Here is a 15,819-nt window from a genome sequence, read left to right as displayed (position 1 = left end):
GTTGCAGGTTTGCGCTAAATCTCTCTCCATTAGTGTCACTCCAGTAGTAATACATAACTGGACTATTAACCCCAGTCAGTTGTCACACTCTCAAAATCTGAGTTAATTCTTGCGATTTTATCCATCTACTTGTACAAAACTGAAGGAAAAGTGATATTATTTGGTGACTGTGTGCAATAATGGTCTCCTTATTGAAGGACAGATGTAAATGTGTGGGAAGCAGTTCACAGAAGGTTTAACAGACTAACACCTGGAATGGGCAGGTTGTCTTATGAGGAATGGTTGGACAGGTTGGGATTATAACAGATGGACTTTAGAACAGTAAGCTTCAACTTGACTGATCCTGAAGACTTTTAACCGGGTGGATTTGGAGGCAATGCTTCTCTTTGTGGGTGAATCCAAAATGAGGGGTCACTGTTTAAAGTTCAGGGGTCAGCCATTTAAAACCGATGAAGTGGATTTTTGCTTCTCTCTCTGCTGGTTGTGAATCTTTGGAACTCTTTTTCTGAAAAGGTGGTGGCAGCAGAGTCAATGAATATTTTTAAGGCAGAGGTAGATAGATTCTGGTTAAGCAAGAGGGTGAAAAGTTTATCCAGGTAGGTGGGAATGTGGATTCGAGATTACATAACCTTACTGAATTGGAGAGCAGGTTCAAGGGGCTGAATGGCTGATGGCCTGCTCCTTTGTTTCATGTTTGTACAACTCCAGGTTTTCAGTAAGTATTGTGTCTCCCCAGGCGTGTATTTGAACTCTGAGGCTTCCAACATGCTGGAACTAGATCGATTTTCAAAACAATTGATTCTAATTTGGTTCTGCAGATAAAAATCATCGGATGGTTGCATTACTGAAGAAGGCCATTCAGCCCGTTGAGGCTGTACATGTTCTGTAAGAGGAATACAAGTAGCCCCATTGCATCCACCTTTCCCCATAGCCCTGCATTGTTCTTTTTTCTTCAGATACCTGTCACATTCCCTTTGGAAATCCATGATCAAACCCTGCAGTGGAACTATTGCACTGTTGGGGAGCACATTCCCAATCTGAACCACTCACTTATTAAAAAAAATTTCTGTCATTAGCTTGTAATGGAATGTCTGGACCAGTATGTCAGGAGAAAGTATTCTTGGGATTTAAGTTATCAAGCTATTGATGGAATGAATGCCTCCTGTTTCTGTATCCTTAGTGAAATTAATACTGGTTTTACGATTCACATCCTTCCCTGAGATGCTCACAGAATGACTTCAGAACTGTGCTCCCTGGTGACTTTTGCCATCTTGAAGCTCATGCCCTTCCAGTTTACTTGAGGTTCCAAGCCCCATTTTGGACCCCTGCGCTAATGCTTTCTTCTTGATATGTGAGCTACCCTTTTAATATATCTGTACCATCAGGAGCATTATGAGAATGTGTCTGTTACTGAAGTGGGGACGTAACAGCCTGTTCTACAGTAAATGGTAATAACACTTTGATGTAATTTTGGTCTGTTCCCGTTTCCTATTGATTTTTGTCACAGTGCCCCATCAGGAGATTATCTAAACTGTGAGTTTTATTGAACAGAGTAGAGACAAAGTCTAGTCTAAGGGAGATCTGCCTCCAGACTGCATGACCAGGCAGAAATGAAAGCTGGTCTCCGAGACAGTGACCACAAACAATCACTCGATCAATACGGTGTGGAATTGGAGGAACTCAGCAGGTCAGGCAGCAGTCCTGATGAAGGGCCTAGGCCCGAAGCGTTGACTCTCCTGATCCTCTGATGTTGCATGGCCTGCTGTGTTCCTCCAGCTCCACACTGTATCAACTCTGACTCCAGCATCCGTAATTCTTGCTATCTCTGACAAACTATCACTCATTGTGATATCTCACTAATCATATGCCATTCTTACCAAACACCCCCAAGTCTGGCCAACTCTAGATCTACAGCAATGTGCTCGATTCTCAACTGCTATCTGAATTGGCCGAGTGAGCTCAGTTCAAGGGCAATCAGGGATGGGCATCAAAAGCTGACCTTGAATCAATTACGTGGAAGAATCCATGAGGACGTGAATGTAGAAGGGCTGATCAATAATTTTGTTGATGATGCCACTCCAGCAATTTTTGTAAAAGTAAAGTGAATAGCTTTAGATGATGGGGATGGATATAGATGGGATGATCAGTGGCAGATGGAATTCAATCTGGATATATGACCTGTGGGGAGAAAGCAGAGTTAACATTGAGCCCAGTGACCTTTCTTCACTGGTGAGTGGATGTGTGGTCGTGGGGGCAAGGAGGGCTGTGTGTGTAGAGGGGTGGGGGGAGATGAGTGTTGATAGGCACAGAGGGAGCCCAGAGACAATGGCAGTTAGACATCTAAAGGGATGGATCATGTTATGCTAGGCAGAAAGGAATGCTACTAATGGGGACCATGCGTAGCTGAAAATGGGTTGGTTAGAACTGCATAAAACATTAAAAAAAGGCCTCAGCTACAATGTGTGTGCAGTTCTGGAATCCACATAATAAAAGGGATGTAATAGCGCTGGAGAGAGTGCAGAGGCGATTTACCTGAATATTGCCTGAGCTGGGGGGGTTTCAGTTATGAAAAGAAATTGGACAGACTCTGCTTGTCTTCCTCAGAACAGAAACGATTGAGGGGAACATGATTGAGATGCATAAAATTGTGAGGGACACAGGCAGGAAGAAACTTTTTCCCTTGATAGTGGGATCAATGACCAGGTGGGATAGATTTAAGGTAAGGGAAAGAAGGTTTAGAACATTTTTGAGGAAAACCTTTCTTAGCTAGAGGGTGGTGAGAATCTAGAACTCACTGCTTGTAAAGGTGGTAGAAGCAGAAACCGTCATAATATTTAAGAAGTATTTAGACACTTGCAATGCCAAGGCGTACAAGACTATGGGCCAAGTGCTGGAAAATGGGATTAGAATAATTAGGTAGTTGTTTTTGATTGGCACAGACATGACGGCAGAAGGTCCTTTTCTGAGCTGTAGGTCTTTGAGTGATGAACTGACCATTGTCTGCACCATGATAGATCAAAGGTGTCAACTCAAACCAGATTACCACAAGGAGTAACTGAGGCAGCAAGTTTCACATTGTAAACACTCTGACTAGAGGGACGTTTCTCCTGAATTCGTTAGTGAGTATCTTATATTGGTGATCCCTGCTTCTGGCTTCTACTGCACCCCTCCCCCCAAAACCCTTCAAGTGGACATAGTGTCTTTCCATCTACCCTGTCAAACCCCTCCTTCAGTGTTAAAGACCCTCTTGATTGAGTAAGCTGATGATTTCATTTTCAAAGGCATGACCTTTCCTTAATAAGTCAGTACTGGCTCTGCCCAACATTACGTGATTTTTCTAAACGTCCCTCCAAACAGATTCGAGTGTTTTTCCGTCCTGCCAATGTTTCTATGACTAGTTAGGCTGACAGTCTATGGCTTCCTGTGCTTTCTCTCCCTCCTTTCTTCAGGCGGACGAGGTTACATTTGCTAATTTCTAATCCACTGGGATGGTTCTAGAATATAGGGAATTTTGGAGAATTAGAACTGATGCATCTTTTAGAATCCAGGATGTCAGCCATTGGATCCTGGGGACTCATTTGCTTTTAAGCAATAAGACCATAAGATATAAGAGCAGAATTAGACATTCAGCCCATCAAGTTTGCTCCATCATTCGATCATGGCTGAAATACTTCTCAACCCCATTCTCCTGCCTTCTGCCCATAACCCTTGATCCTTTGCTAATCAACAACCTATTAAATACACTCTTAAATACATTCAGTGACTTGGCCCCCACAGCCTTCTGCAGCAATGAGTTTCACAGATTCATCAGCCTCTAGCTGAAGAAAATTTCCCCTCGTCTCCATTGTAAGGGGTTGTCCTTTCACTCTCAGGTTGTGTCCTTGGATCCTAATCTTTCCTACTAATGGAAACAAATTTTCCACGTCCACTCTATCCAGGCCTCTCAGTATTGTTTCAGTTTCGATCAGATCCCCCCTCATTCTTCTAAACTTCATAAATACAGACCCAGAGTCCTCAACTGCTCCTCATATGACAAGCCCTTCACCCCTGGATTATTCTTGTGAATCTCCTCTGGACCCCCTCCAATGCCAGCACATCCTTACAATATTCCAAATGCAGTTTGACCAGAGCCTTATGCAGCCTTGGCAGTACATACTTGCTCTTGAAATGAATGCTTAACATTGCATTTGTCTTCCTAATTGCCAACTGAACCAGCATGTTAATGTTAAAAGAATCCTGAACTAAGACTCCCAACTACCTTTTGTGCTTCAGATTTCTGAAGCCTTTCCCCATTTAGAAAATAGTCTACGCCTGTATTCTTCCCATCAAAGTCCGTAACCTCTCACTTTCTTACATTGTATTCCATCTGCCACTCTACCCACTCTCCTACCCTGCCCAAGACATTCTTGCGGCCTCCCCATTTCCTCATATTTCATTTCCCCACACCCCCCTATTTCTTATTTAGTTATCCTCTCTGGTTTTTAAAGGCTTCCCAGTCTTCTGGCTTCTCAGTAATGTTCACCACATTGAATGCTATTTCTTTAGCTTTTATGCTGTCCCTGATGTCCCTTATCAGCCATGGTCACCTCATCCTCCTTTCAGTATGTTTGTTCTTTCTTGGGATGAATTTCTTCTTGCCTCCCAAATTACTTCTTGAAACTTCTTCCATTGTTGTTCTACCATCTCCTCCGCTAGGATCTCTTTCCAATCAACTTTGGCCAGCTCCTCTTTGTAGTTACCTTTACTCCATTGTAATAATGTTACAACTGATCCCAGCTTCTCCTTCTCAAACTGCAGGGTGATTTCCATCATATTATGGTCACTGCCCCCTCGGAGTTCCTTCACCTGAAGCTCCCTAATCAAGTCTGCTTCATCACACATCATCAAATCCAGAATTACCTGCTCCCTAGTGGGATCTACCATAAACTGCTCCAAAAACATCATCTCATAGACTTTCCACAAATTCATTTTCTTGGGATTTGCTACTGACCTGATTTTCCCAGTCAACATGCATATTGAAGTCCCACATAATTATTGCAATAGTGCCTTTCTTACATGTATTGTCTATCTCCTGATTTATTTTCTTCCACATATCTTGACTACTGCTAGTAGGCCTGCACTCGACTCCCATCAGGATCTATTTTCCTTTACAAATCCTCAAATCTACCTACACAGATTTTACACATTCTGACACTATATCACTGCTTGCTATTGATTTACTAACGAGGCAAACCCACTCCCTCTGCCCATCTGCATGTCATTTTGACAGGACATGCATCCTTGGATATTTAGTTCCCAGCCCTGATGCCATTACAGCCACCTCTGTATATCCACAACATTATACCTGCCAATTTCAATCTGCTTTTCAAACTCATTTACATTGTTTCTTGTATTCCATGCATTTATGGACAACACCTCAGTCCTGTGTTGACTACCCTGCTTCGCATAGTTGTCCCCTTGTCTGCTGTGCCTGAAGTTAGATTCCTGACCTTTTCCATACTGTCTGTTCTATTACATGTTCTGGAAACTTTAACAAACTTTCGTGAGCCCTCCCTACCTTTACTTGGTTTAAAATCCTTGTGACCACCCTATTTAGCCTTTCTGCTCAGATCCTGGTGCCAGATCGGTTCAGGTGGAGCCTGTCCCAACAGTACAGTTCCTTCCTGTCCTAATAATGATGCCATTGCCCCATGAAATGGAGCCACTCTTTCCCACACTATCCCTCAGTCACATGCTTAATTCCCTAATGTTATCTCTTTGCCAATTTGCACACGACTCAGCTAATAGCCCAGAGATTTCAACCTTCGAGGTTCCTGTATTTTAATATTGTTCCTAATTCCTGATAAGCCCTAAACAGGACCTCTTGCCTACTCTTGCCTGTGTTATTGGTGCCAAAATTGACCACAACAACTGAATCCTCCCCTGCCCTCTCCAGTATCTTTTTAAGCCAGTTCAAGATGTCCCTTCAGTTGTCACCAGGCAGGTAACACAGCATGTGAGACCTTCAATCCTTTTCACAATGTGCTATCTGTACTCCAATTAGTCCAATTACTTTCTCCAGTATTATTTCTTCACTAATATTAAATTCTTTGAATTTCCTCATTCTCTGGTCTTTGGTTCCTAACTAATTCATCTAATTCATGTTTTTTGTTTTTTTTTAATCGTGAAGACAGAAATTTTGGGTGGAATCTTGGAGGGGATTGTTGCTCGTTAAACACCTTATTAATGACTCCCCTCATTAATATTCAGCTTCCAATCTTACCAAACACAACTGAACAAGCACACGGTTGAATATTCACAGAAGATATGTGGTAAATTCAGCTCACTGCTTGCTCTGAAGGAAATCCATGTTGAACACTGGGAACCAACATCTCCAGATACTCTCCATGGGCACCAGCCAAATGGATCTCATATCAATGTTCATTGACATTTGGCATGTGCCACCCTCTAAGAACCCTCATGGCACATCTCCAATCCACTTACAGGACACTTCAGCAAGGACACTGTTGGTTAGGGACATGGCCCAGCTCATGGACTGGACCAGGCAGTATCTCCAGGCTCTTTACTCACTGCCACACCACTTCACTCTGAGCCTGTCTGGATGCTCACTGCCTTGCATTGCCTTGCTGCACTTTGACCCCGAGGCCAACTATATCAGGCTTATGCTACTTCTGTCTTACCTTGCTGTTTAGTGCAGTCACAAAGGAAGAAAATTTGTCAGCAAGCCCCGGCCCAGTCAGGGACGGTTAACCTTCAGTCAGGGGATCTGGCACAGTAAGTCAAGGGCAGTCTGCAGTACCAGTGCAGGGGCTAAAGGGCTGAGGAGCAGAATGTTGGGCAGCACGCCATCTGCCTAGACCCTTCCCGCACTATTAGGTTCTCGCTGTCGCTCTCGCTATCTCTCTCTCTCACTCTTTCGCTCTCTCTCTCTCTCACTCTTTCGCTCTCTCTCACTCTTTCGCTCTCCCTCCCCCTCTCCTGGAGTGAAAGATTGGCAGGTATTAAGGGAGACAGAAGTGGGGAACGCAGCTATCCCAGTTGGTGCAGATGGGGAGGTGTCCCGAGTGAGTGGGCAGCACAGAGGGCGGGCAGGCTTAGTGCTGCCAGGATCAGGGAAAATAAGTGGGGAAGATATTGCTGGCAGTAGTGAAAGGGTGGAACATGAGTCTTGTTGGGAGGTGGGTGCAGCATCAGGGAGAAGACAGTGGCACAGACCCTGGCAGAGTGGAGAAGCTCATTGACCTTCCCACATTGTGGGGCATTCCTCCAGACGGCAGAGAAATGCGCTGAGCCGGGTAAATCTGGTTCTACAATTTTCAACCAGTAGAAATAGTTTATCTACCCTCTTTCTTTTTCCCTGATAATATCCTGAAGACCTTGATTAGATCAGCCCTTAACCTTTCAATTTTTCTAATCTCTCCTCATAACTTAACCCCTGAAGTCCATGTATCATCCTGGTAAACCTGTGTTGAAACATTAAAGATTGAAACCTAGAAATATTAATTGTTTCTGTCTGAGATCTAAGTTTCTCCAGCATTTGCAGTATTTTGCATTTATTAAAACATCTCCATTTTTTCTCCTACTTGTGCAAAACTTTTATATAATCTGTTCCATAGTTCTTGCTAGCTTACTCCTTTTATTCTAGTTTCTCCCTCTTTCTCCCTCTTTATCACTTTATTTATTTTTGGTTGAATATTAAAATTCCCCCAATACTTGAGTAACTACACTGTCCTTCATCAGCATTGAGCACTTAATGCATGCTTAACAAGTTCGTCGCCATTCTTTCATCCTTGCTGCATCAGCGTCTTCAAACTTGTGACCTGACCACATTGAGATAGCACCTTCGGCATCCCCACAACAACGTTATCTTTACGTAGCACCTTAATTTAGCAATTCATCCGCAGAACCACAGGAGAAGTTGGGGCAGGCAGCCACTCTTGGTTTATGTGGGTGTCTTTAGGGAGTGCTTGAAGAGGAAAGCAACCTGGAGAGGGTGAGGCAGATGAAGGCATGAGTAGGCATGATTGGAGATCCTGAGGATTGCCAGGCTGTGGGAGATTGCAGCAATATGGGACATTGTGAGGGTTCGGAAACCAAGATGAGAATCTCAAAACTGAGGCAAGGCAGGAAGCAGCATTGGGAACATTAAGTCTAGAGAGAAGAAAGGTTTGGATGAGATCTTCAGGTGTCAGAGAGTGGCAGACAGGAGAATAATGTTATGGAATTGGAAGCAAGCTATTGCATTGATGGACTCTGAAACTAATCTTGGGATTAAATCGGACACTAACATTAAAAAGAGTTGAGAGTCTGGTTCAGCCTTCACTTGTGGCCAGGGAGAGAGAGTTGGAGTTGTTGGCGAGGAAATGGAGTTTGGAGTCAGGCCTGAATGGCTTCAATACGCCCAAGGTTTGGCTCAGAGAGACTTCCCACATACGTTGTGAGACTCTGCCACCTCCTGCTTGCCAGTTGGAGGGTGGGTGACAGATACCAGCCTTGCCGGTGACAGATACCAGCCTTGCCAGTGACAGCCAGATTGCTGAATGATTATTTGACTACAACATAAAGGTATTCATTGTGAACTCACATCAGGCTAATATAATATAGTCAGCCATGGTTTGACAGTTTAGATGCCTTTGCTGTTTTATAGTTTGTTTGATTCTTTTTTCCTCAGAGGTACAAGTCTATAAAGTCACTCTGCTGCTTTTCTGGCTAGCCAACCACCTTCTCTGCACCACATGGCTCACAGTACCGCTGTCCCGATCTCTAGCAAACTTTTCATGATTCCTTGGGGAGAATAGAGGAGGAAAGGCCAAGGGCTATTGTGTCCAGTGTAGAGGCTGAACACACCAAAGGGTGTTACTCAGTAGTGTGCTCTTAACTAACTGAGCTAGCCAGACCTACGGCCTCCCACCTTATACCCATCAATAACACAAGCCTGTCCAAACTCTGTTGCCCACTTCCTAACTGGCACCAAGCCCCTTGTACCCACCTGGTATGTAGTGATGCACCTACATTGGCTCCTAGTCCAGGAATGACTTCAACTTAGAAATCCCAGCAATGTGTTGAAATCCCTCCATGGCCTCACTCCTCCAGATCCCATAACAGGCTTCCAAGAGATCTGCTGTTTTACACATGTGGGCTCTTGTACCTCCTCCATTTTGAGTGATCCCCCATCAGAGGTGGTGCCTTCAGCTGTCTGGGCCCTAAAGTCTAGAATGCCCTCTCTACCCACACTGTGTCTTCAAGACACTGTTTAATATTTGAACTTTCTTCAGCAAGACCTTGGTGACTTCTCACAAAATCTCAATGACACTGAGCACCAAATTTTATTTGATGACCCTCTTTCTAAGAGCCTTGGACCATGTTACCACATTGGAGGCATTAGATAAGTGCCAACAGTTGGTGCATCACATTTTATTTTAAAAGCATTGTTTCCTGTTGATTGAACCTAGGCTTTAAGGAAGAGACGTCAGACTGATTACTGGGGACCCTGGGGAGAGTGGGGAGAGTGCAGCCGGACGTGTGGGATTGGGGTGACATTCCGAGATCGTCATTGTTATTCTTATCGGTGAGTAATCTCTCATTTTTTTGGTTGTTTGGCGGTGAGATGAAGGAATACACTTCAATTGTTCACGTACGCAAGGAAAAGTACAACTCTTCTTAGACAAGCAGAGATCAAGTGGAATTGCTTAAGGAAAAGAAAACATTCAACCACTTCTAACGGACTGTTAAATGCTAAATGCAGTGAGAATAAATTACTCACTATGATCAATCTCTATCAATGAGAATGGAATTGTTGATTACTCACTGTGATCAATCTTCATCAATGAGAATTCACATCAATAGATTCTTATTGTGCAAAGAGTCTGCACTGACATAACTAACACCAAAAGTGCGCTAATCTAAATTTCCTGCACTTGGTCCATATGCTTGAACATTATGATTTTGAAATACTCATCCAAATATTTTTTTAAAGATAAGGTTTCCAGCCTCTACTACCTCCCTAGGCAGTGCAGTCCAGTGTCCCATCATCAGCTGAGTGAAAACATTATTTCCCAAAACCCCTCTGAGTCTCCTGTCTTGTAGCCTAAAACTTGTGATTGACACCTCTCGCAAGGGGAACAGCCGCACTCTATTCACCCTGACCATATCCCTCATGGTTTTATATACCTCAGTCATGGCCCCCTCAGTCTTCGCTACTCTAAGCAAAACAAGCCCACCTGGTCTCATAGGTCAGTTTCTCCTTCCCAGGCAACATCCTTGTAAAAATCCTCTGTATCCCATCTTGTGCTATCACATCCTCCTTTATAGTGAGGTGACTGGAACTGCACACAGTCCTCCAGTTGTAGCCTGACCAATGTTCTGTACAATTCCAACATTATCTCCCTGTTGTCATACTGTATACCATGACTGATGAAAACATGAAAACAAGTGTCCCATCTACTGCCTTAACTATCCTATTCATGTGCTCTGCTGACTTCAGGGATCTGTGAATAATTACCAAGATCCCTGTGTTCCTCTAAGCTATCCAGTGTTCTGTCATTCATTAAATGCTTTCTCATTTTATTTCTTCTTCCAAAGTGCATCACTTCACACTTACCAGGGTTAAATACTATCTGACATTGGTCTGTCCGTCTGACCAACTCATCTATATCATCCTATAACCAACAACTATCTTCTTTGCTATTAACTACTCTACCAATCTTGGTGTCATCTGAAAATTTGCTTAACATTCCCCCCACATCTTCATCTATGTAATTTCTACATATAACAAACAGTAAGGGTCCCAGTACTGATTCTTGTGGTATACAGCTGGATTCCTGCTTCTAGTCACTGGAACAGCCTTCTACCACTGCCCTTTGTGTTCTGTTACTAAGCTGATTTCTGATCCATCTCACCAAGTTTCCCTCAATTTCATGTCTCCCACAGTGGGACCTTGTCAAAAACTTTACTAAAATCATACAAACTACATCAATTGAACTTCTGTCGTCCACACACTTGAGCACGTTTTCAAAAAATTCTAATAAATTTGTTAGGCATGACCTCCCTCTGATAAAGCCATGTTGACTATCCCTAGTTAACCCATGCCTTTCCAAGTGGATATTAATTCGGTCCTTCAGAATTTTTTCCAGTAGTTTCCCTGACACCAGTCTGTAATTTCCTAGTTCATCCTTACCAACTTTCTTGAAAAGTAGAACCACATTAGCCATCCTCTTGTCCTCTGGCACTTCTCCTACGACCAGAGAGGAATTAAAAATTTGTGTCAGAGCCCCTGCAATTTCCTGCCTTGCCTCCCACACAGTCAGAGATGCAATTCATCTGGGCCAGGGGATTTGTCTATTTTTAAGCCTGACAGAGCCTCCAATATCTCCCTGTTTCCTATGTCAAACTGCACATTTCCTCACAGTCCCCTTTTCTGAATTCTGTACCTACATTCTTCTTTTCCAGAGTGAAGACTGAAGAGAAGTATTCATTGAGCACCTTTCCAATATCCTCCAGCTTCACACAAAGGTTCCCCACCTTGGTCCCTAATGGGCCCTGCTCTTTCCCTGGTTAATCTCTTCCCTTAATATCTTTGTAAAATATCTTAGGATTCACCATAATCCTGTTCACCAGTCCTTTTTCATGCTCCCTTTTTGCCCTTCTAATCGCTTTCTTAAGTTCCTTCCTGCACTTCCTATACTCATCTAGAGCCGCAGCTGAATTGCTTCCTTTGGACTTTCTAACAGCCCTACTTTTCTTCCTTATCCAGTCTTGAATTGACCTAGACATCCAGGATTCTCTGAACTTATTGCTTCTACATTTCCCTCGAAAGGGTACATATTGGATCTGTATTTTCCCGCTTACTTTTTGAATGCATTCCACCCCCCCACCCCCGCCCCGTTGCCTCACTGTAAACTTACCTGCAAGGAGCTGTTCCCACTCTACTGTGGCCAGTTCCTGCTTTATTTTAATAAATATGCTTCCACCTCCGACCCAAAGCCGTCTTTTGCAAGCCACCTTTTTCTTTGTCCGGAACAAATTTGAACTGTGCCGTCTTGTGGTTGCTATCACTTAAGCACCTGTCTGGCTTCTTTCCCCAGAACCTGAACCTGCACTGTGCTGTACCTTGTTGGGTCCTCTATGTATTGATGCAAAAAACTCCCCTGGATACATTTCAAGAAATCTGCTCCTTCTAAACTCTTAACACGATGACTATCCCAATTTATGGTGAGAAAGTTGAAACCCCTACAATATAACTACCAGATTATTACTCTTACCTCTGAACTGTCTACATATTTGCTCCTGTATTCTAGCTGACTCTCTGGGGCCTATAACACACTCCCAGTAAAGTAGCGCCCCCTTAACATTCTTAAATTCTACCCACAAAGCTTCTTCTGAGGGCCCTTCCAAGATATCGTCTCTATAGAATTGTTGATTGATCCCAGCGAGCACTGAGAATGGAACTGTGATCAATCGCTGTCAATGAGAATGGAATTGTGATTAATCACTGTGGCCTGTGTGTTGATTCTGGGGATGCGACCCCAGCTACTTTTCCTCATGCAACCTTCATAGCTTCTTGTGGCTGCGGTGGAGCTATGGTTGCAGTGAGCCATTGTCATGTTGGTGAGCCGGTAAGTTTGGTGTGGTGTCGTGGGGCCATGGTGACTGTGAGCTGTGGTTGAAGTCCTGCGTGATTTGGGAGTATTTAATAAAGTCCCAATGTGTCTTGCTGGGAGATCAATGGGGAATGGAAAAGTGGAATATATTTTTGTTCAGTTATAGTGAGTGTTGCTTCAAACGTAGGTTCTTCTTTCACCAGTTCTCCTGCAGTGAATGTAACCTGTCTCCTGGCTTTTAAAAATAATGACAGCCTGTGATGACCAGTGGGAAGCACTATTCTTGTTGGTAACTGCACAGAGTTCAGACATGGCTCCTGGTTTATTTAATTACACTCGGTCAGTTTCCACTGATTTAAACAGGTAATGTAGCTGGCTACACTTCAATTGAAACTGTTCTTCGTGAGTAATCTTTGGAGGCATTACTGTGTTCTGATGAAAGTGCGTGAAGTAATTAGCTTATATTTATATGGGACTGGAACTGTACTCACTGACGTTTCAGGATCTGACTTGCAGTCAATCAGAAGCTGCTCTCATTCTCCATCCCTCTGCTTAACCTGCCTTGTGAATACCTGAGACAGTTTGGAAAGTGGATGCAGCCCAGTGTTGGTCTCAGCTCAGCGATGACATTCATACCTTTGTGTCAGGATGTAAAGGTATCAATCCTACTCCAGAGAGTGCCGAGGGAGTGCTGTACTGTTGGGGAAGCTGTATTTGAGATCAGATATTAAGAAGTTCTGTATGTCTATTCAGATTCTGAAAAATCCGAAAGCACTAATGTGAGGAATAATAGGGAAAAATTATACAACCAAACTTACTAAAACAAGTTATCTATGTGTATTTCAATGGTGATTGTAAAATTTTGCTGTGCATGCAAAAGGCTGTTGCAGTTGCTACATTGTGACAGTCTTTATCTGTAAAGCACTTTGAAACATCCGTGTATAATAGTAAATCTTCACATCTATTTGATGTCACTGGTTTCAGATGATGGAGGGCCACACTGTCAGAGGGTCAGTGATGAATGCGTGCCGCACCGTCAGAGGGTCAGTACTAAGGGAGTGCCACATTGTTAGAGGATCAGAACTGAGGGGTGCCACACTGTCGTAGAAACATAGAAAATAGGTGCCGGAGTAGCCTATTCAGCTCTTTGAGCCTGCACCACCATTCAATATGATCATGGCTAATCAAGCAATTTCAGTATCCCCCTTTTTCTCCATACCTCTTGATCCCTTTAGCTGCAAGGGCCATGTCCAGCTCTGTTTTGAATATATCTAATGAACTGGCCCCAACAGCCTTCTGTGGTAGAGAATTCCACTGGTTCACAACTCCAAATGAAGAAATTCTTCCTCATCGTCCTGAACGGCTTACCCCTTATTCTTAAATTGTGACCCCTATTTCTGGACTTCGCCAACATCGGGAACATTCTTCCCGCATCTAGCCTGTCCAGTCCCATCAGGATTTTATATGTTTCTATGAGAACCCCCCTCATTCTTTTAAATTCCAGTCCATCCAGTCCAGTTGATCCAGTTTTTCTTCATATGTCAGTCCTGCCATCCCAGGAATCAATCTGGTGCACATTCGCTGGACTCCCTCAACAGCAAAAACGCCCTTCCTCAGACTAGGAGACCAAAACTGCATGCAGTATTCAAGGTGTGGCCTCACCAAGGCTCTGTATAACTGCAGCAAGATATCCTTACTCCGATACTCGAATCCTCTTGCTATGAAGGCCAGCATGCCATTAGTTTTGCTCACTGCCTGCTGCACCTACATGAAAAACTTCAGTGACTGTTCCACCATGACACCCAGGTCTCATTGCACATCACCTTTTCCTAAACTGTCACTATTCAGATAATTATATGCCTTTGGTGACCAAAGTGGATAACCTTGCATTTACTAAGTATTTGCCGACTCAGCCAGTCTGCCCAAGTCACACTGCAGCCTCTTAGCATCCTCCTCGCTGCACACATTGCCACCCAGCTTTGTGTCGTCTGCAAATTAGGAGATGTTCCATTCAATTCCTTTGTCCAAATCATATTTGTATATTGTGAACAGCTGGGAGTCCCAGCACTGAACCTTGCAGTACCCCACTCGTCACTGCTGCCACTCTGAAAAGGACCTGTTTATTTCAAAACTTCACTTCCTGTCTGCCAACCAGTTCTCTACTCACGTCAATGTTACCATGAATTTTAAATTTTGCTTACTAATCTCTTGTGTGGGACCTTGTCAAAAACCTTTTGAAAGTGCAGATACGCAACATCTACTGATCCATCCTTGTCCATTCTACTGGTCACATTCTCAAAAAAATTCTTGATTTATCAAGCATGATTTCCCTTTAATGAATCCATGATGACTTGGACTGATTCTGTCACCGCTTTCCGAATGTTCAGTTATTACATCCTTAATAATTGACTCCAGCATTAACCAGCATATAATTCCCCATTTTCTCCCTCCCTCCTTTTTTGAAAAGTGAGGTTGCATTAACTATCCTCCAGTCCGTTGGAATTCTTCCAGTGTGTGTAGAATGCTGGAAAATGATCAGGAATGTACCTATTATTTTTAGGGCCACGTGTTATGTACTCTGGGATGCAGAGCATTAGGCTGTTTTAATCCCATCAATTTCCCCAATACCATTTCCTGACTAATAAGGATTTCCTTAAGTTCGTCCTTTATGCTTGAACCTCTGGCCCCTTGCATTTCTGGAAGGTTATTTGTGTCCTCCTTAGTGAAGACAGATCCAAAGTACTTGTTCAACTGGTCTGCCATCTCTCTGTCCACTATGAATTCACCTGATTCTAACTGTGAGGGACCTATATTTGTCTTCACCAGTCTTTTTCTCTTCACGTATCTATAGAAGCTTTTGCAGTCAGTTTTTATGATTTCTGCAAGCTTACTCTCATATTCTGCTTTCCCTTTCCAAATTAAACCCTTTGTTTTCCTCTGCTGAATCTTAAATTTCTCCCAGTCCTTAGGTTCGCTGCTTTTCCTGGCCAATTTATATACTTCCTTTTTTGGCTCTAGCACTACCCCTGATTTCCCTCAAAGGGTCAGAACTCAGGGAGCACTGCACTGTCGGAGGGTCAGTACGGAGGGAGCGTTGCTAACTTGCTTAACATTCCCCCCACATTTTCATCCATATCATTTATTAATATAAAAAACAGTAAGGGTCCCAGTACTGTTTCTTGTGGTACACAGCTGGACACCGGCCTCCAGTCACTCGAAC

At 43.4% G+C, this 15,819-nt stretch overlaps 2 protein-coding genes across 10 annotated transcripts in view; one reads left to right on the top strand and one right to left on the bottom strand.

Annotated features, from left to right (window-relative positions):
* numb (NUMB endocytic adaptor protein) overlaps nt 1-15,819 on the bottom strand; it is a 252,505-nt gene that overhangs the window by 172,454 nt on the left and 64,232 nt on the right. The gene's annotated exons all lie outside the window — the stretch shown is intronic.
* The window catches only part of LOC109922879 (papilin-like), a 50,291-nt gene that overhangs the window by 18,534 nt on the left and 15,938 nt on the right, over nt 1-15,819 (top strand). For all 4 annotated transcript variants that reach the window (XM_048599606.1, XM_048599607.1, XM_048599609.1 and 1 more), the window contains exon 2: nt 9,453-9,568. In XM_048599606.1, the coding sequence (XP_048455563.1) occupies nt 9,453-9,568 (116 nt within the window). The remainder of the gene's footprint in view (nt 1-9,452; nt 9,569-15,819) is intronic.

This window comes from Rhincodon typus, chromosome 8 (assembly GCF_021869965.1).
Source record: "Rhincodon typus isolate 14 chromosome 8, sRhiTyp1.1, whole genome shotgun sequence".
NCBI lineage: Eukaryota > Metazoa > Chordata > Chondrichthyes > Orectolobiformes > Rhincodontidae > Rhincodon > Rhincodon typus.
Note: the sequence above shows the minus strand (reverse complement) of the source record. Positions and strands in the feature narration are given on the sequence as shown.